A 21,524-nucleotide genomic window follows, 5' to 3' on the forward strand; every position below is an offset into this window, starting at 1 on the left:
CCCAGAAATGGCACTGAGAGACTTGGGGTCCCACAGGCGCCACCTCTCTTTCCCCCCTTTCCTGGCTGTGTCCTACCAGCGCCACTCTCTGGCTCTCCCATGGCTGACTGAACCCTTTCTAGGGCCGCTGCAAAACCGATTTAACCGCGCATTTCCATGCTTTTATGCAACACCCGGTGCACACACCCCTGTGCACACAATCGCAAACCTGCATGCATGAACAAGTGCATGCACACACATGTACCTGTGGCCTCAGTCTAACACCCGCACCTTCCAAGGTCCTGTTCCTCCAGAGATAACCAATAGATTTCTGGGACTTTGCCACCCGTCGCTGTGGAAACCCTCCCCCAGTGACTGCCAGGCCGTGGGAAACCTACTTCAGCTCCTGGGCACAGTGGAAACCAGGAACAGGCTGCCCAAGGAGCAAACCTGGCCAGGCTGTTCTCCCCTCACCTGAACCCAGCAGGCAAGGGTCATTCCGCCTCAGTTGGCAGTTTCTGTCCACTGAAAGCATATGTGGGGGTCTCCGGGCCCAGACCTTAACAATCCTAGCCAAGAGACTGAGGCCTCAGCCCGGAATCCCGGCTCTCCCTGGAGCAGCTGAAGACAGGCTCAGGGCCTGCTTCTGGGCCAGACCAGGAAGGGTGTCTGGGTGACCACCAGGGGGCGCTCCAGCTCAGCCTTTGCACACAGCTGCCCCTCGGAGGGCTGGCCCAGGTGTGTAGAGAACATCTTATACCACCTGTTTCCTCTTATGTTGTTTTTGCACACTGCCTTATTCCCTAGAGAATTTTAGGTTCCATTTTGAGGTTCTTTTGCTCACCCTTGCTCACTGGAGGTACACACCCTGTGGATTCCTGACCACTCCTGCCCAGCTGAGGTCAGAGGTCTGAGAAGGTCCAGGGTGAAGACCCAGGCCCACAAGGCAAGACTAAGGAGGGACCTGCCTCCCTCTCCTCCTTCCCAGCTCATTTCCTGAGGAGGCCCGTGCTGCGGTGGAGATCACCCCCTCTTTCCTCAGGGAAGCAAAAGAGTCCTGGGGAACGAGAATGAGGAGCAGGAGGAGCAGGACTAAGGTATAGAGAAGCATTTTGAACAGAAAGCTTAATAAAAGCATAAAGTCTGAAGGCAAAACAGGAACTCGAGTTCATTCTGATTCACAGCACATGCAGAGTGAGTGACTGAGGGTCAAAGACGAAGACCCCAAAGTTAGCCATCAGCCCCCCGAACAACAATCCAGGCAGGACATGCAGGATGGGCCCAGCCGACTCACGTGTAGGACTCAAAATCTCCATTGCTTATGGCTTCAATCAGCTGCTCTGTCACTTTTATAATTTCCTGTTTCCGCACTGTAAGGCAGGAGGGGACACAGAAATAGTAGCAATCGTGACAGCAATGAAGCACCAACTACCATTTCCTGAGTCCTCGTCATGTGCCAGACCCTGTCCTGGGACCTGAGGGCCTCATATACGTTGTCTCAGTTATCCTCACAGTAGCCATGACAGGTAGGTATCATTACTCCCATTTCCCAGAGGAAGAAACTGAGGCCCAGAAAGGTGAGAATGGTATGAAAGTTCCCTCAGCTACAAAGGACAGAGCCAGTGTCTTAGCTGGCAGCCTTTGCCTCCTAAAAGCAGCCATGGCGGGCATTCCCGCCCTAGGCCTGTTTTGACGTCAAATTCAATTTCCTATCAAAACAAGGTCAACTGTCATGGCTGTCCCTAGCAGCCATGCCCAAACTGGGGCCGCTAACAAAGGTCTCAGGGCTTATTCACCCCTTAGCTATGGGGAGCTTTATGCTCCATTTGGGTGCCTGTAGGAATCAGGCTCTGAGCTTTCCAGAAATTTCTAGGCATAATGATTCCCAGTGGCTGGGACCTGGCCTCCCCTGCCACGACCGAAACAATACAAACAGCTGCTGTCTTTCTGGTAGAGGGTTAGACGTCACTTTTCTTATATGTGTGATTTCTGAGCTCCAGTTTTCCCAGCTGTAAAATGGGGACAACATCACCTCTCATTCATCCAGTGCCAAAGTATCGTGGAAAGAACCCAGGCTTCAGTACCAGACAGGCTTCGTCTAAATTCCAACCCAGGCCCTGGCCAGTGTGGGTCAGCTGATTGGGCATTGTCCCGTGCACTGAAAGGTTGCCCGTTCGATTCCCTGTCAGGGCACATGCACGGGTTCTGGGCTCGATCCCCGGTCGGGTGTGTGAGGGAGGCCGCCAATCGATGTTTCGCTCTCTCTCCTTCTCCCTTCCTCTCTCTCCAAAAATTGATAAAGGGAAAAAAAAAAAAAAAAAAAGCTTGGGAGCAATTATATGTAGAAGGACCTTTCATTCTAGGCTGTACTCTTTAAAAAAAGAAAATAAATAAATTCCAACCAAGGCCCTTACAAGGTGTGCGACTGTGGGCCACAAGGCGGGTCCCTGGTCTGTCCGATGAGATGGTAGTGCTCCCCTCCTTGGCATGAAGCTGGGATGAGGAGATGAGCACGAAGCACTCGAACCGAAGCCTGGCACACAGTCGGTACACGGTGTAGGTACCATGTCCTGCATCCTCCCACATGATTGCCACATCTGCGCCTCACAGACACCCTGGGAGCTGGGCGGGGCCAGTTTCCCTCAGCTACACCTGAGGACACTAAGCCTCAGTAATGAAGGACTCTGAGGCCAGGTCTCTTGGTCCCAGAAGGACAGTTCTACCAGAAGCTTCACATGGTTTCCCGAGGGTACGCCCTCCTTCTCCCCTCCTCTCCTCCCTTCCTCCCCCAGGTTCAAGCTCAGCTCCAAATCCGGTCAGTTCATTGGCTTATGGAGCAGCTTCAGGTGAGGAAGATGGACACGCAGCCCATTTCTCAGTTTGGAATGTGAGAGAGAGAGAGAGAGAGAGAGAGAGAGAGAGAGAGAGAGAGAGAGAGAGAGAGAGAGAGAGACCATGCTGGCTGAGGCTGTCCCTGCCCTTTTCCTCATCACTGCCCAAGTCACCCCACCCCATCTCACACCAGGAGCTCACCTCAGACCCAGAGGACACAGAGTCATAGAACAGCCAGGCTGGAGGAACCCCTGGAGACTGGGACTCAGCCTTCTTATCACACTACTGGGGAAACGGAGGCCCAGGAGGGGTGGTGACTTGCCCAGGGACATGGAGCAGACAAGGTGCAGAGTCTGGCTCCCAGCCCAGGACCTTTCCACAGGGCCCCGGCACCCCACCATGTTTCCTGACGCTCGGAGCCTGTATGCCGTCTATCCCCCAACTCGAATACAAGTTCCATGGAGGCTGGGCTGTGGCTGCCCTTGGCTGCTAGATTCCCAGGAGCCTAGAACAGGCCTGCCCCCAGGGGAACTCATTATTAAATAAATGAGCGCACCAGGCCTTGTGCTGTGTGCTCAACCTGCAGGATCTTGAAAGCTCACAGCACAACTTCACGTGGCTATCACTTCCACATCACAGGTAAGCAATCTGGAGGTGAGAGAAGTTAAATTGCCTGCACCGTGGACCAACTGCCCAGCGTTTGCAGCTCCAAAGCCCATCACACTCTCCCCCACAACTCATCCCCAGCACAGCTCTTGACACATGGTGGGTGCTCAGCAGATATAGCAATGTTCATCTTCAATGTCTGTTACCACCGTGAACAACAAATTGTTTTTGAATAATCACCAGGGCTGGGGATGAGTCCATCCGAGACCATGAGCTCTGCCAGGTCACTCTGGGGCCTTGCCTGGGGTTGGGGCAGAGGCAGCAAGAATGAATGAATGAGTGGATGGCACCAAACCAGGGCTGCTGTTTTTGCCCTGTTTCCTGGAATTGTCCAAGTCGCCTAGTGGCCTGTCCTGGGAGCCCAAGAGCCTGGCCTCCTGGTCAACTCTGCCCTCCTGCATAGACGCTGGAGACTGAGGATGGAAAAAAGACACCGCTGCCAGGAGACAGCTCATCCCAGCCTCTCCCACGCGGAACCAAGGTGATGACCCAGAGCGAGTCCGTGTGCTCACGGCAGGCATGGGGCCAGTGCCACCTCCCTTGCCTCCTCCATCTGGATTTTAAGAATGCTTCCAGCTTGACATCCCATGAGCTTGTGCTTAATGCCCTGTCCCCTGTGCGCTGCTTCTCAGGCCATCTCAGAGACGCTAGCAAAGTGGTCAAAGCCATGATGTCTATAGCCAGACTCCCTGCGTTTGGATCCTGGCTCTGGGACCTTGGGCAAGGGACATCCCCGTGCCTCAGTTTCCCCATATGTATCATGGAGCTACCAATAGCACTTACCTCATAGGGTTGTTCTAAGGATTATGTGAGTGAAGAATATATCAAAAGAAATAGCTGATACATATGTGGTCCTCACTAGGAACCAACTACTGTTCCCAGCCCTTTATATCAACTTCTTTATGTCAATAATGATGCAATGTGTAAAGCACTTAGAGCAGAACCTGGCACTCCCTACATGAGAGCTGTGGTTAGTATCTTTAAAAAAAAATATATATATTTTTATTGATTTCAGAGAGGAAGGGAGAGGGAGAGAGATTGGGACATCAATGATGAGAGAGAATCATTGATTGTCTGCCTCCTCCACGCCCCCCACTGGGGATCGAGCCCACAACCCAGGAATGTGCCCTGACCGGGAATTGAACTGTGACCTCCCGGTTCATCGGTCGATGCTCAACTACCGAGCCACAGCAGCCGGGCCTGTGGTTATTATCGTGTGCACGTCTCTGAATTGGAAGTTCCTCCTGAGGATAGCCTCTAACCTCAGCCTGCCTCCCAGCAGCCTCAGATGTGAGGCTTTCGTCTTGGACTCATTTCGGGGCTCGCAGCCCACTGGGCAGCCTGCTGCCTATGGGACAGCTCTCACCATGGGTGCCAGCCTCCTTCTTCTTCCAAGTTGAAATCTGTTGCCCTGAAGCCCCTAGCTATAGTTCTGGTTCCTTTCTGCCTTCCAGGGCCCTGCACTGAGTTGTCTGCTCCCTGGATTTATGCCTTTCCCCCTGCCAGTCTTCCCTCCTCAGGGCTGAAGGCCTCCAGGATGTGGTTTGCAGGGTCTGACTCAAGCGGGCCATCTACTCTTCGAAGTCCTCACTGCGTGTAAGCATATAATCCCAGGTGTGGCTTGGATTTTACACAATATCAAGTCTGGAATAGCATTCCCTATCCCCTCCCCATTTTGGACACTCTACCTCTATTAATGTAGCCTGAGATAGCACCTAACTTGGTTTTGCCTCCAGCCACTCAGGACACCAATTGTGCCAACAGTCAGTGCCTAATGGGCAGGAATCTCCCTAGCTTCATTCTCTGGGACAAAAAATAAAAATAAAAAAAAAATCTGGGAGTCTAGTGTTCCTTAAATCTGGATAAATTCACTCTGGTTCTGGGCCCCTCTCATGCCCTCAGCAATCCCATTGCTGTGTGAGGGGTTCATTCAGCAGCTGCTCAGGAGCAAGCTGTGCACTTCCACCTGCCAGGTATTCACCCAGACAGTCCAGGAGTGCCCCCCGCCCCCCCCCACACACACACACAGAGATGGAAAAGCTGAGGCCCCAGAGAGGTTAAGGCACTCCCTCAAGGTCACACAGCATGCCAAGGCTGCGATGGGATCAGCATTCCTGGCTGATATTTCCCAGAATGTCTCTGCTGAGATTCTGAGGCAGCTCTTGGGGCTGTGGAGGAAATTAATATTTCATGGAGCTGACCAGGAGGAGGTAGGGGAGTGGGGAGAACGCCTGGCGGAGCCCAGTGAAATTTGGAGGGGGAGAGGCCTGTGCATGAGGCCCGAGGTGCTCTGAAATATTAATGTCCCTTCCTTTGCTCATGGGAAAATGTTCCCTGGAGGATGACATTTCTAATTAATTTTAATGGTAGGTCAGAATCCACCCCACCAGCTGCTATTCTCACTTAGGAAGAAGACTTAGCAGATCAACACCAGAAAATGGTTCTCTGGAAAGTTTCTCTGAGGCCTGGAGAAGCTGTGGGAGGCACAGGGCTCCTCTTTCCTGCCAAGCACGGGAGACGCTCCTGGCTGAGCCAGTGTCTCTCCCATCGTGGCCTTCTGCATGTGGGGGAATGAGGCAGGGAACGGCTCCCCGTTCTGCCATTAATAACCCGATGTGCCCTTCCTCCTCCTTGAGCTCAGACTTCCTCCTGTAAAGGGGCCTAGCCCTGGCTGGTGTTGCTCAGTTGGATGGAGCACTGCCGGGTGCCCTGGAAGGTCACGGGTTCGATTCCTGGTCAGGGCACATACCTACGTTGCAGGTTCGATCCTCTGTCAGGGAGGCAACCAACCAACATCTCTCTCTCACATTGATGTTTCTTTCTCTCTCCCTCCCTCCCTCTCTAAAATCAATAACATTTTTTAAAAAGTAAAAAAGAAGGGTAAACAAAGGGGGGACTAGAAGAACTAAATAAAATTCAAGGCTTCACAAATCTTCCCATGGTGTGGTTCTAAAGCAGAGAAGGATGGCTGTAAATGTGGGGCCTCGGGGATGCACCCCAGAGCCATCCCCCCAGGTGGAAAATGTCTTTGGCAGCTCATATTTTACATTTATAGCACACACAAATTTTGCATTCTCTTCCAACTATTTCTCTGTCTGTTTAATATATAAATATTTGCCTTAAAATAATCTTTCAGTAAAATGGATGTTCCAAAAATGGCATGTGGCTTCCTGTCAACCACAAGCTCTAGCTTCAAAAAAAAATGTAAGATTTATTAAACAATTTCCATGTGCCAAACACCGTGTAAGCACTTTGTATGCAGCCTCTCATTTCATCTTCACAGCCATCCTCTGAGGTTGGAACTATTATCATCAACTCTTTATTGTTAAGGAAACTGAGGCTCAGAGAGGTTGAGTAAGTTGTCCAAGGTCAACCAGCAAATGGACCCCAGGGAGGAAGCACAGAGCTAGCTCGCCTCCATGGTCCCTAACTGCTCTGAGACCAGAATTATGAGGCCACAGCGAGTCTCCTCAAAATCCCACTCTTACCATCAGGACAGTGAGCCTCAACTATGGGGCCGGTCACAGAAACACCATGTCTCAGCCCAACGCAAAACCATAGAATCGGAATCCACAGGGGCAGGGCCAGGGGTGGGTGGAGAATTATACTTGAGGGACTTAGAATGCTGATTTGACCCTAACAAGGGATTCTTCTTCAAGACCATGTATGTTTAAAGGTTGGCACTAGTGCCATCATGGAAAACGGATTTGCTCTAGTGCCAGGCTATGGCGTTAGTGACTCCCCCCACCTGCGCCCCCACAACTGGGACTGATCAGAGAGGGCCATACACAGGTGGGGCTGATCTTCCAGGGTATCCTGGCAGAGGCAAGAGGTAGTCATGGCATTTATTGTATCAAAGCTGTCTTAAAACCTGAATTGCAATCGTGCAAAAATAGTTATTGCATAATAAAATGCTCTTTCCCCCATCATTATGTTCTTTTAGAGGAAAATTATCTAAACTACTGAAAAATCTCTAAACTGGTCCAGCTGCGATCTCTCCGGGTCAACGGTGTCTTCCTAGATTTCAGAGGCTCCCAGGCGTCTCTGACACGTGCCCAAGTGTGGGAACCCTGAGCTCTCTGGTGTCCCTGTCCCAGGGGGATGAGGAGGGCTGGGTGCAGACAGAGCACAGAATGTCACCAACTCATCCAACAATTTGGTGTCCCCTGGCCTGAAGACGCATGCTTTCCACACACCAAGGCCCCCAGCGTGGTGGTTACGAGCCAGGCCCTGGAGTCACACTGCCTGGATTCAAATCCTGACTCCACCCTTGTGAGCTATAGGGTCTGGGGACACTTGACTCGACTCCTCTGTTTCCGGGGCTGTGGGATGCATGGGGTTAATTACAATCTCCCCAGAGGGTTGTGATGAAGTTCAGGTCAACATAAAGCACTTCCAGGTTAGCCCACAGCACAGCCATTATTTCTATTACGGTCCTTATTACTTCCTCTCTTACTATCTGATCACAATTATGTGCGGCTTGCTCCCTCTGAGGCTGAGGACTGCTAGTCGCTCCTGCATTCCAGGTTGCTCCTAGGCAGGGTTTCCCATGCTTCCCACACAACTGAACATCCTGCATTTTTGTTTTCCCTTTCCTTACAATTATTACTTCATGTTTTAAAAATCAGCACACTTAAAAAAATTCAAAAATGCTTATTTCAAAAGGAAAATGCATACCACTGTGATACATTTATGACATGAATGTGTTACATTAATTTTTCCTAACACATACGAAAGTTCATGCATAACCTCCACAATAAAAGTCCAGCTATGTACCACGAGTGGGCTGAGTATCCCACGCCGGGGACAGTGTACTCAGTCTGGAAGGAACCAAAGTGAGGTTCTGTGCAGAGCAGCGGGACACAAGGTTGGCACTGGGGCCCTTTCAAACCAGGGGCTGTCAGTGAAGGGGGCCTGAGGAGGCCTTGGGGCCCAGACGCCAAAGGCAAGGCCCCCCCCTACCTTTGGTGTCTTCGTCCTCAATGGTGGTGTTGGTGCTCTCCGAAGATTCCTGCCAGAGAGAACAGGGAGGCATTGAGGCCTGCCTGGCCAGCAGGAGGGGGCGCGGCCAGTGGGGGGCTGCCCCGGCTGCCTGATGCTGCGGCCCGGTTTCTGTAAGCCTCATTGGCTCTGCCATCCGGATGCTCCCCTGAAAACCTGTCAGACTTCTGAACCTACGGAGGGGAAGGGCCCAGCTAAGCAGGTGGCTGGTGGTGGGGGCGTGGATGGAGGGATGGATGCAAGGAGAACCCTGGCCTTTCTGGAAGGGCTGGGAGGGGTTCCTGGGCCCTTTCTGCTTGAGGGATCATAGAGGGAGTGTAGAGGGGCAGAGCGGCACATGGTGGCCACAGAATGGGAAAGGAATACACACATTGGCAGGAGAGGAAGAGAGAGAGAGAGCGGGAGGCCCAGTGTGAGAGAGCTGGGCTTTTCGGGGAGAGAAAAACCACACACCTGAGGGAGATAGCATTGGAATCAGAAGAAGAGGGACATGGGCCACCACGCCACCACTGGAACGTTTAGACAGAGGCAGGGCTGGTGGCTCCTCTGCCACCGGCAGGCCCTGTACAGCCTTGCTCAAGAAGGGCCTCTACGGCGCCCACTACATTGGCCAAACCAAGCCCCTCCACCCTTCGGCACAACTGGCACAAACCAAGCCCTGAGATGAGTTCCAGAGCAGAGGGTGGGGAGAAGCGAGAAGCCAAGGGCTGGATGTGGGATGGGGTTCAAATCAACCTTCACACCCAACAGAGTTCTCAGGTCTACTGTCAGGCTGCTGGTCTGGGCCATGGAGTTGGAGGTGTCAACAGAAACACGCCAACAACACGCACACGCAACACACATATTGTCACACGAGGCACACGTACCAAGCACGCCCTGAGCACCCTCTCCCCGCCCCGGGTTCCCCGTGCAGCCTGCAGGAGGGAGGCAGGAGCGAGGGGTCGAGGCCCAGCATTTACCGGCGTTTGGGAGACGGCAGACACTCACCATTAACTGAACGCTGGAACTGGACTTTCTTTTCTGGAAAAACAAGGAGAAGAGATGGGACAGGAAAAGACACAGCGTGAAAACGGCAGAGAGCAGAGGAATGGACGACAGGGGAGGTTCGGAAGGAGGATGGGCCTCAGGATCATCCTCTGTGGGCCTGTGCCGGCAGGGCATGGGGGCAAGGCGTCAGGGCCACCAGCAACAGCTGGCCTGGTGGGACCAGTCCTCGCTCGGCCTGAAGTTCTGGGGCCTCATGCACAGCTGCTGGGTCTCACAGTCTAATCACCAAGCTCCAGGTCAAGCCTCCCCTGGACCAGGGCTCCCTCTACGCCAAGCTCTGCTGGGGGAAGTCAACCCTGGGTCTCGGATGCCAGTTGCCTAAGGCCTCCAGAATCCAAAGCTCTTGAAGGACAAAGGGGTGCTCGGGTCTGGGGGTGAGGCCCAATCTCTCCTCCTAGACTCCCATGCATCCCTGCTGAAAGGACCCCAAGTGTCCTAGTCACAAATAACCAGGCCCCTTCGAGGAGTCTGGGAACTCAGTCTAGGGTGGGGCCTAGGGATCTCCGTTTAAAACAGTATCTCCAGGAGATTCCAGAGCAGGGCCAAGTGCGGGAACCAGTCCTCTAAATGGCCTTTGAACTTCCGCTTGTGTTCGCAGCTTCCCAGTGCCTGGCCTAGCCAACTCCTTTATGCTGAGAGAGAACCCAAGGCACAGCCAGACATACAGCAGAGCCCAGAATTTGAGCCGTCGGGCCCTGCCATTCAGCCTACTCTAGCTTTGGGGGAGTTTGTAGCTTTCCCTGTATTACTGGCTGCGGAACCAAGGGAAGGAAAGAGAAAGGACAAAGGTGGATTATCTTCTTCTTCTCTCAGCTCTAAGCCAAGAGTCTTAAAGACTCATAAAGAGGGTTGCAGCTCAAGACTGACACTTGAATTGCACAGATGAGAAACTGGGGCCCAAAGATGGGCAGTGATCTGCCCGAGGTCTCTCAGCTGCCGCTAGCAGAGCAGAGGCCAGAACCCCTGAGTGCTGCTCTCTCCTCTGTCCAGGCCTCAGGCACCCACAGCCAGGCCGCTCTTCAAAGGTTTATCCTTCCCAAACCATTCACATCTGAGGCCAGGAGGCTGCTCTCCTTGCTGCACTGCAGGGGGGTGGGAGGGAGAGCAGAGGAGGGATTGGAGATGCCCTTAGGGTGGGTCCACCAGGGAGAAGCACAACATTCTGAGGGTCTTCAGGTCTAATTCTGGGCTGAGATCCTGTGCTCTCTCTCCAGGGCCTCTGCAGACATGGCAGGGGTGGCTCACCGGGCACAGCCCCTGCACCTGCTCCAGCTGGGCCGGACAGTGTGACTTCCAAAGCCAGCAGCCTTCAGACAGCCCTCTCCTCTCCTCTCCTCTCCTCTCCTCTCCTCTCCTCTCCTCTCCTCTCCTCTCCTCTCCTCTCCTCTCCTCTCCTCTCCTCTCCTCTCCTCTCCTCTCCTCTCCTCTTCTCCTAGAGTCAGCCTCACTCCTGGATGGAGCCAAGCCAGGCACAATGTTTGTAGGAGGGGACAGGCCCGCTCAGCTTGGCTGACAGCAGAAACCTGAGGACTGGCCCGGGGGGCCAGGAGGTTCCAGGCAGGACACGAGGAGGGAACACAGAGCAGAGACTGCATCAGATTCGGACGTACAGTGACAGGATGGGACATGGGAGAGAGAAGTCACAACGGCACGGATGGGACACCAACAGGGGCAGTGAGTGGGACTGAGAGTGGGAGCAGGCGGCCCCTTCTCATAGCAGTGGAGACCTTGGGGTGGTTGGGGGCGGGGGGCATCGCTTCTTGATAATAGGAAGACTCAGTTTCCCTGAGTCACAAATGATGATACTAACAATAATCCCACACTGACCGGCATGTTAGCATTTAATTTACAAGAGTCTTTCACCAAAAGTAGAGTCACATCTCTTAGAACCACCTGGAAAAAAGCATGGTTCTAAGGTTAGCAAGGATGATGGAAATGAGAAGTATGTTCGAAATTAGCCTCAAAAGCCATTAAAAGCCCTTACAGTGCAGTACAGTCCCATGTCTCTAACTCCGACTGGCCCGCTGTCCTCCAGTGGCAGGACCAATCCCTGCCTCCTCAGCAAAGCCCCGGATGGAATCGGTGGTTTGTCTCTAGAACAGTGTTGTAGGAAGAATCTGTATTTCCTCACTTTGGCTGAACGTGTGTCAGTTGAAGAAGCACAGGATGACTCTACCAGGCTCGCCAGCCACTGCCATTCTTCCTTTGCACAGATGACAGAAGCGATGACCCTGGTCCCCAAGGGAGGGACGGCGGGGGCCAGATTCAAACCCTTGGCTTCTGGACTAGAGCCAGTTTCACTCACGGTGAAAACATGACTGGACCCCGGAGTGACATATGGCAGGCAGGGGGCCCTGAATCCTGGGCGAGGCCCCGGGTGACTTGTCTTCCAGCTGGACTTCCCCCTCGGCCAACCCCCAGGAGGGGAAGGAGGCTGCACTACAGAGAGACAGTCGGGCCAGGAATAGCCTTGGGGCTTCTGTTCATCCACCCAGGCCGCCCTGAGAAGTCTCTGTCGTAGCTGCCGAAAGAAGGGGCACTTTCCTCAGCTGCACCCACTGTGACTAGTGAGCGAGAGCCCCACTATGCCATGGCCTTGCCCTCAGGCTCCGCCTCCTGGCCTTGCCGGAGAAGAGCCAGACCAGAGCTTTGTCCCAAGACCCTGCCTGAGGGAGGCCTTGACCTCACAGCAGTGGCTCTGAGTTAGCCTTTGCCAGGGCCACACCACAAGCCAAGCAGACCGGGACAACCCTCCCTCTGCCGCCTCCTCCTCCACTGACCTGGGCCACAGCACACCAGCACCTGTGGCCTCTGCCCCATATCTCCCAAATACAATTTTCCCCAGGGAACCCCGTGCCCCAGTGTCTACCAACCAGGGCCAGAGAGAGCTCCAGCGCCTCCAAACCGGCCATCCCACATTTGTACATCCCCCCCCCCCCATTACCCTTTCAAATGGCAAGCCAAACAGCAGGTGAGCCAAAACTCAATTCTGAGCTCCACTGCAGGACTCGGGATGTGCGCATGTCAACTTTAGAAATTGTGTCGGCTTTAGGTCTGTGGATTACCAAATACTCTCTTGAGCAAACTTTGTTTTCAAGACAAATCTTAACCCAGAAGTCCAATATATAAAAGAGAAAAGATAATAACACCGGCAGGCACCTCATGAACATGTGTCGCACACCCTGCCCCATGCTAAGCCCTCGACACACGTGATCTTGGCTCATCCTCACAAACAGCCCTGCGAGGTGGACACCCCATTGACCCTCTTTGCTTGAACGAGGAAACACGGGCTCAGGGGATTCAAATAACGAGCCAAGGTCTGCGGCTGCTAAGCCCGCCCAGGCTCTCTCAACCACGGTGCTGGCTGTGACACGGAGCCGTTCTGGCTGAAGTGGGCATGGGAAGCCCAGAACCTTCTCTGCTTGCCGCTTCTAATCTCACCCCACCCCACCTGCTGCCGGAGGTGCTTCCCCAGAACCTTTGGGCTCCAAGGACTTCAGTTTGAAAACCACAGACTTCAGCTGATAACCAAATACTTGGGTATTCCTCAAGCACCCAAGACAAGAGGGAGAGTGATGAGATAGGGTTTTGTCGGGTTTGTTTGCTGGTATGTTTTTAAAGCTGAAATCCTAGAAATCATGGAGTCCACACCCTTCCACCTGCCCATTGTACCTACAGGAAAACTCAAGCCTGCAGAGGGCTAAGAGCAGAGGGGAGGCCCGAACCCTGGCCTCCGAGAGCCAGCCCGGATCCCTCCCATGTAACCGTGACAGACCAAAGCCCGCGACCTGACACTGTAAATGCCACTACAGATGAAGCCACGGAGCCACCAGCCCACCTGGTGGCTGTGTTTGGACAACGTCCCACACTTTCCAGTGTCCTGGGCACAGCCCAGCCCTGGGGCCCTGGCCAGGCAGGGCTCTGAGCCCAGAGAAAGGCAGGGTCTCAGGAAAGGAGAACCCACAAGGCGAGCCAGTGGCAGGGAGGAGGGGGCTGCAGAGAGTGGGACCAGGCCCCAGAGAGCAGAGGGAGAAGAGAGAGGAGGGGAGCGGGGTCAGGGGTGTGTGTGTGTGTGTGTGTGTGTGTGGAAGTAGCTCGGGCTTCAGGACTGGGAAGGAGGACAGAGGGCAGGCCTAGGTTGGGGGAGGCGGGGATGCTTAGCATTGAACAAGCAGGTCTTCACGGGGAGAGAGCACCTCTGCACCCCAAAGTGGAGAGGAATTGCTGTCCATCCTCTTGGACTGGGGTGTATTGGGTCAGGGATCCATTCCTGCCAGCCCACACTCGGGAAAAGGGAAGTTACTCCTCTATCCCTTCCTTGTACCCTCTGCTTACCAGTCCTCCCGCCCCAGAGAACCCCAGAAACCCCAGAAACCTCCTTCTGACCGCCCCTTTCCTTGTGCCCACTCCAACCCCAGGCCATCTGCGTCTCCCACCAGCTTTCAACCCTCCCCCTCCCCCGCTTCCTCCCCAGCTTCCTCCCCTGATCCTGCTGAGAGGTGGGCACCGAAGCCCAGGTCTCTGGGTCTGGGGATGGCCCGGCTGCCGGAGAGACCACATCTGCCCAGAACACCACCAGCAGGGCCTGGGTCTTCGCCAGGCCTGAAAGCCGGGCCTTCTTGAAGGAAACGCTGCCAGGGCAGGCCCTGGTGGCTCCCGGGGGGCTTACCTTCACACCGTCATTCTTCTTGTTTCCTCCACTCTTCCCTCCTATGGAGGAGAGAAGGTAGAGGGTTACCAACACCAGGCAGGGCACCAGGGCCCAGAGTGCAAGGAAGAGCAGCATCCACGGGCAGCCGGAGGGCAGGGAGCCGGCTCAGCGATCTGGGGAGACCTCCTCCTGCTTCTCCTCCCTCCTCTGGAGCCTGGGACTGCCAGTGGCCCACTAGGTGGGCCTGGGCTCCCACAGTTCTCAGCGATCGCAAGTGTGACCCCCCAGCCCCATGGGTTGAGGTTGAGGAAGGTATCCAGTGCGTCCCAGGACTGTGAGTTACTGTTTGAGCCCGGGGATTCCCTCTGGATCCCGGTCACCACCCGTGCTGGTGTGGCCAACCCGGAGGCCCGGCTGCCCGGCCGGGGCAGGATGCGCCCTCCCCAACCCGGCCTGCTCTAATTTTAGCCCCATGCTGCTGCAGAGGTCATGTGTCAGCCCTGCCTACTCACGCTGGACAGCTGCGAGCCGTGTTTTGCCAGTGACAAGAAGCAGATGCCCCCTTGTGGGGCCCAACCCTGCCAGAGCACCCATCCTGGCGGAGGCCTCCCCACCCTCAAACTCCAGAGCTCCAGGCTGGGGTTGGCTCTGCCCCCGGTAGCCAGGAAAAGCAGAGCAACAGCTCTCAGGGAGGCTCCACTTCTGTCATTCCCCTTCCCCTACCCCTCACCTCCTGGCCAGAGCCCATGGAGAAAGGGAGGGCATCAGCCAGGAAGTGGCACGCGTGCCCAGCCTTGCCCAGCCTGACATCCGGCTGCTCAGACCTCAAGCAAATGCTTTGCGTTAAACGAGATGGGGTGTCTATAAAGTGCTTACTTGGCACAGCGCTTGGCCTCTGTGCAGTAGATGCTCAATAAATGGTGCCCCTTGCACTTCCCCTGGTGGCCTGCAGAGTGAGCTGGCGACAAGGGGCATACAAGATGTGGCAGCCCCAGAGGCTTTGAAGGATGGGGCTCCTGGTCTGTCCAGCTTCCCAATCACCCTCACATTTCCAATGACCCCTACCTGGCTCTCGTCCAAAGTTTCCCTCTTGTAAGCAAGTGGGTACCTCTGGATCCAAAGCCAAAAGGAATGGCTGTCCCTCCCCCACAGGCCTTGTGGGCTGAACCAGGCTGAGCGGGGGGCCGGGAGTGCTTGCCCCTCCAGCCTCCAGGGGGCCCTCTCAGCTCCAGCCACTATCGCAAGACTGGGGGGGCGTCTGTGAGGCCACATATTCTATTTTCAAGAGAAGACAAAGATCTGGGCTTTTCCATGAAATCTCCTGATGTTTAAGTGCTGGAAACACTTTCTAAAAATTTTTTTAAACACCACTGCCCCCCCCCACCCCCTCCCCAAGCACATCTAGAGATTGGAAGTAACCCCAGGGGCACCATCTTTTAGTTCTGGATTAGAGTTCTCTAGGGGCACTTCAGTTGTTAAAAAAAGACTCTGTCTGGGTGGCTCATGTTTCAGTTTGAGGAGTTGCAGGATCCTTGTCTGGGGAGAGAATAGGAAGGCAGCTCAGGCAGTGGCGAAAGCTCAGATCTGAAGTTCCAAGGTTTTCCCACGCTGGGTCTCATTCTCCCAGCTCGTTAAATGGGCAGGGGGACCCTCTCACGAGGCCTGGGCTGTAGCCGCCCAGAGTCGGCCCCTTGCTGCGGGGCCAGCCACGTGACCACAGCCACCGCCTCAGGCTGGCTCCAGCCCCAGGCAGAGGGCCCCTCGGGTGAGCTTTGCCATATCTGCTCAGCTGCCCACTCAGCCTCCGGGCTCCCCCGAGAGAAGCCTCTGGCAGCGCTGGTCCTGGCACTCTCCAGTGTGCCAGGGGGAGCCTCTTGTTAAACCCTGACACTAATCCCTTCCCCTTCTCTCTTCGGGGGCCACATGCCACAGGTCATTGGGCACTCCCTGCCCTAACCAGACTGGCTCTGGCCAAGGCCGAAGGCTCCTGCCCTGGCTAAGGGCACTTGCACTGAGGTTGGTCAAACCTGCGCTGATCACAGGCTCTGCCTCCCCCTAGCGATGCCATCTGGGCCTACCACGTCTCCTTCCCCCCTCCATCCCCACCCCCCCAGCTTCAGCTTCCTCCTTCAGAAAGCAGGGATGGCGATGGCCCCCACTGGGCTCTGTAACCACGGGGAACAGGAATACTGCTCAGTCCCACCTGGACCTGGACCCACATTTGAGGGGCCTTCCCTCTGGCTGGCCCAGTCTGAGAACCCCAGCACTCCTGTGAGGCAGGGGACACAGACTGAACCTCTGACCCTTCCCTTCCTCGTGGGCCCGTAGCTTGCCAACCTCTGACCCTTCTCCACTTCTGGGTGCAGGTTTGCATCACGTGAGCAAAGCCCCCAGTCACGGGGTCCTCTGCAGCCCCCGCTCTCCCAGGCCCCCGGGCCGGAGGGTACCCAGGTATCCGACATGGCAATGTCCCCACCTCCTGCAGGATGTGTTTGGGGCTTCGAGGTCCTACCACCTACCAGAGAAGTTCCTGGTGGCCAGCATCGTGGTGAGGATGGCTCCCTGCACAGGTGAGAGGAGAGGGTGTGGTGGGGAGAGAAGCCAGAGGTGAGTGGGGAGAGGAGAGACAGAGACATGGATGATGAGCGGGGAAGGAGAGACAGGTGCTCCACTCATACACAAAGCCAAAGCCTCTGCCCCTCATTAGTCCCCCATGCCACAGCCCAGGGACCAACCCCCACCTCACTGGAGAAATCAGGGTGAACTCAACCTTAGCTGGCACCGCTCCAGGGACAGGGCCATTCTAGACGCAGATATTAATAGGTTCCACCGGCCTGGCCAGAGCTGGTGGATGGGCCCGGGGACACCTGTCCGGGGGCTGCTGAAGGCCAAGGAGGTGTCCTGCCTGGGCAAGGACAGTAGACCCTGCACCCCAGGGCCCCTCCCGTGTCCACCCTCCGCCCGGGGCACTCAGCACCTCACTCAGGTACTAGCACATCCCTGGGCTTGAGACCCTGGAAGGTTAATGCAGAAAAGCCCTTTCTGTCGACAAGGGGGCTGGGGGGCAGTGGCCCTTCTAGTCTGACGCTCTCTGATTTGGACACTCTCTGAGTCCGAAGCCCACGGTGTTTCCCCTGATTCTGACACTTTGAGACTTCTTCTGTGACAGCTCCCACTAGGGGCTGGGGGGGATACTCCGTTTTCCCGGCATCATGCTGGCCGCCGCCCTTGGCCCAGGTGCCCATCCTGAGCCGCCGTGCCAAGCTTGGGAGCAGTGGGTGAGAAGGTTCCCAATGAGCCAGGGCCTCAGTATCTGTCACTCAGCGTGCTGATGGCTTCTCCTTCCGACCAGATGGGGACCCCTCGGTCGCTCTTCCTACCTGCTCATGGGCTCCCTGGCAAGGTCTAGGCCAGGAGTTGTCATGTGAACACACAGGACCTGCTGAGAGGCCGCAGCTCAGGGCCCACCTGGGTCTCCATGTAATTTCCTTGGGGTCAGGACCCCTACCCAAGTCTCTGGGCCATTCCTCACCTGTGTTTGGCAGCTGGGGCCTCACCCCCATCATGGCCTCCTGCCTAGTCACATGTCACTTCTGAAACCTCTGCTGAAACACTGCAGTCCCCCTAAGGGATCAAGCTCGCTTCTTGATCCCTTTTTCCACAGGGTTTTCTCTCTGTCCGAAGCATCTGCCCACTCTGACGCTACCCTGCGAATGCCTGCTTCTCCTTTGGGGCCTCAGCTTGTATGCTACTTGCCCAGGGCAGCTTCCTGGATCCTTCTCTGGTCCTTCTAGACCAGGCTCATGGCCCTGCTGTGTACACCCACAGCCTGGGGGGCGTGCAATCACAGCACTCACCACGGCCCCATCATGTCCCGGTTATGTGTCTGTCTCCACTGCTCACCGCCCTGCCCAGACAGCAGGTGTTCAATAAACGTTTGTTGACTCAGTGAAGGAAAGAACAGTGAGTGGTCTCCTGGACACTGTGGAGACCCAGGCCACGCTACTCCCATGTCTGGGGGCATGGAGGGTGAGGACCTGTTACCTTCAGTTTTCTCCTGGCGTTGAACTTCTTCAGGCAGTCCACGGTCTCCTGTCTGTGCATGCAGGAGGCCACGGTGGACCGGTGCTGGAGGGAGTAGGGAAGAGGTCCGTGAGTAGAAGGCAGACCTACCCAAGGGCCCCTCAGCAGGGCATCTTATGGTTGTGGTTGGCATCTTGGGGGAATGATTCTTTGTTCTAGGGCAGTGGTCGGCAAACTCACTAGTCAACAGAGCCAAATATCAACAGTACAACGATTGAAATTTCTTTTGAGGGCCAAATTTTTTAAACTTAAACTTCTTCTAACGCCACTTCTTCAAAATAGACTCACCCAGGCCGTGGTATTTTGTGGAAGAGCCACACTCAAGGGGCCAAAGAGCCGCATGTGGCTCGCGAGCCGCAGTTTGCCGACCACTGTTCTAGGGGATGTTGTAAACATTTCAGGTACTTAGCATTTGGTGCACTAGACATTCAATGCCAATACACCCCCGTCCTGATGCCACCTCCCATTTGCACTTTCCCCTGGGAACCACAGCAGGGTCAGTGTCTCTTGGATAAAGCCCCTCACCCCAGGGACAGGGACAGGACTCTGTGAAGGCCTTAACCCTGAGGTCTGGAGGGGTCCTGGGAAGGGTCTTGATGAGGAAGGCTCACCGAGATCCAGGGGTGCTTGAGGGCCTCGGCTGCCGTGATGCGTTTGGACGGGTTGATGGTCAACATCTTATTGATGAGATCCTTGGCTTCTGGGGTGACGGTGTCCCACTCTGGTGATGGGAACTGAAAGGGGCAGAGGGGCCAGGTTTGCCCAGCCTACCCCAGGCCACCCCTGCGATCCCCCAGCCCCTGACTGGCAGGGGAGCAGGCAGGGGTCCTACTGCCCATCCACTTGGGCATCCATAACCAGGAGGAGTTGGGGCAGGGTGCCCTGACCCAGGAAAAATGAGAACGAGGGGCATGGGAAAAGGGGGCCTCCCTCTGCTGTTCTGAGGATGTGCCTTATCTGGAAAGCAGCAGGCCTGTGGTGAGAGCCCAGACTTCAGGATCACGAGGCTGGGTTCAAGTCTGCTGCCTGGGCTGAGTGACCTTGGGCGAGTCATGTGACCTAGAGGTGCTGTGAGGGTTAAGTATGGTAGAAAACATATGGCACATAGCTTGATAGAAACCAGCCATGTAAAAAAAGCAGTATAGTTTGTAGTTAGAAGCTTAGACACTAGAGCTGGACCGCCTGAGTTCAAATCCCAGCTCTACCATTTCTTAGCTATATGAGCTGAGCAGTTATTGAACCTCTCAGTGCCTCACCTGTAAAACGAAGACAATAACAGTACCTATGCCATAGATCGGTGTGAGGACTAGCTATAATCACATATAGAAAGCATTAGAAGAGTGCTATATAAGTGTCAGCTATTATTATTTGTGTGTATATAGATCTATCTATCTATCTTAATCTCTATCTAGAGAGAGAAAGAGAACTTGGCTCTAGGACCTGCCCCGGCTCCCACTCCCCCCCCCGCCCCAACCTCTTGCCTCACTTTGCTGCTGCTTCTGCCTTCTGGAGCCCCATGGGCTAGACCCCATCCCTTAGAGGCCCCGGTCATTAGACACAGGCAGCTCATCGCCTGGCCTCAGTCAGCCCTCGACTCCACCTGACATTCACCCTCTGACCCACAACTAGAGAGTGGCAAGGAGACCTAGATGGACTGGGAGGACAAGAGGGGGGCATCCTCGGGTCCTGACCTCACTGGCCATTGGCTTTCTCTGGAAGGGGCTCAGGGGATGGCAGGGAGGCTGGAGGGAAGAGTGAGACTCACATCATAGGCGCCGGCTTTGATCTGCTGGTACAAGCGGTGCTGGTCCTCATCCCAGAACGGGGGGTAGCCCACGAGCAGGATGTACAGGATGACTCCTGGGGAGAGCGCCAGGAGGAACTTCAGCCCCTTGTGAGGAGAAGCAATGGGGAGGGCAGTGATGGGAAAGAGGAGAGAGGGCACCAGAGGTGCCGGTGGCCAGGGGGATAGAGGGGCCTTTGGAAGGACTCACCGCAGGCCCACAGGTCCACGGGCTTCCCGTACGGGTCCTTCCGCAGCACTTCTGGGGAGAGGTATCCAGGCGTCCCGGCAAACCCTGCTCCCCAGACACACAGACAGGCAGACACACACCGAGGGTGGCACATAAGTAAACCAAAGCAAGGTCCTGCTGGAGGAGGGATGAGAGCTGCCCTGGAGATGGCAAAAGCACCTCCTGCCCTCAGATGGGGCCAGCAACGCCTCTAGACCAGGGGGGACAAGTACAAAGTACACTGGGCACCACCCCCACTCCAGAGCCTACGGCAGAAGTCTTTGATCAACCCCAGTGCCCTTCCCATGGGGTCCCCACTCAGCTCCATGAACTTCTAGCAACGCCCCCAGCAGCCACTACCAATCAATTCCTGGTGGCACTCAAGACAAAATGTCCTTGCCAGTCAGCCCCACGCTGAGCTGAATGAACCCTGGCCCACGTCTACCCCTTTGAGGAGCTGGTCCTGGGATGGCAGGAGGCTGTCCCTCACGCTGGCTTTTCCCTCAAATCCCTTGGGGAGGTCTCTTTTTAGGCTTCATTTTCCTCATCTGTCAAATGAGGGCTTAGGGATTCCTATTTTAAATACCTTCCAGCATTGTTGGGAGGATCAATTGAAATAATGGACACCCCAAGTACTTCAACATTGATCATAAGAATGGTTCCTATTTATTGAGTATGTGTGCTAAGCAGGGCTGAGCACTTTCTATGCCTGATCACATTTAACCCTCACACAACCCTGGGGAACATTCTATTATTGTCCCCATCTTACAGATGAGAAAACAGGCTGGGAGAGGTGCAATGAGGCCCAATCACACACCCCATATGTAGCAGAGGCGGAACTGGAACCCAGCGCTCTGGCTCTTAACCACTGGTCAATATTGCCCACTAAAACGTGTCCCCAGACAGCGGGAAAGACTCAATTATGCCCAAATCTCAGAGCATGCTGGATCATCTGAGCTTAAAACCTTGCTCTGCCCCTTTTAATCACCTTTGACCTTTTCCAGGTTTCTTAGCCTCTGTTCCTCATCTGTAATGTCGGGATAATAATCTCCAGCACTCGGGATGTGGGGGAAACCCATAGAAGCCTCCAGCCAGCAGTGTAGGTCTATGTGCATGTGAAGAAGCTATGTTCTGTTTGATTGATAACCATGTCCCTGCGCCCAGCCCTACCCACTGACCCAGAGGCTGCGTGGGGAGGGACCTCTCACTCTGCTACCTGAGCCCTGGCTGGTCCAACACCTTCTCCAACCTGC

General features: G+C 55.1%; 1 protein-coding gene across 1 annotated transcript in view; it reads right to left on the reverse strand.

The window, feature by feature from the left end:
- CAMK2A (calcium/calmodulin dependent protein kinase II alpha) overlaps window positions 1-21,524 on the reverse strand; it is a 57,891-nt gene that overhangs the window by 5,539 nt on the left and 30,828 nt on the right. Inside the window, exons 8-16 of the mRNA XM_008152210.3 lie at window positions 20,254-20,337; window positions 20,025-20,119; window positions 18,871-18,993; window positions 18,221-18,304; window positions 16,696-16,738; window positions 14,195-14,235; window positions 9,466-9,498; window positions 8,440-8,488; window positions 1,274-1,349 (exon numbers count right to left, since the gene is read on the reverse strand). Of these exons, the coding sequence (XP_008150432.1) occupies window positions 1,274-1,349; window positions 8,440-8,488; window positions 9,466-9,498; window positions 14,195-14,235; window positions 16,696-16,738; window positions 18,221-18,304; window positions 18,871-18,993; window positions 20,025-20,119; window positions 20,254-20,337 (628 nt within the window). The remainder of the gene's footprint in view (window positions 1-1,273; window positions 1,350-8,439; window positions 8,489-9,465; window positions 9,499-14,194; window positions 14,236-16,695; window positions 16,739-18,220; window positions 18,305-18,870; window positions 18,994-20,024; window positions 20,120-20,253; window positions 20,338-21,524) is intronic.

The sequence above is a fragment of the Eptesicus fuscus genome, chromosome 6, assembly GCF_027574615.1.
Source record: "Eptesicus fuscus isolate TK198812 chromosome 6, DD_ASM_mEF_20220401, whole genome shotgun sequence".
NCBI classification, from domain to species: Eukaryota; Metazoa; Chordata; class Mammalia; order Chiroptera; family Vespertilionidae; genus Eptesicus; species Eptesicus fuscus.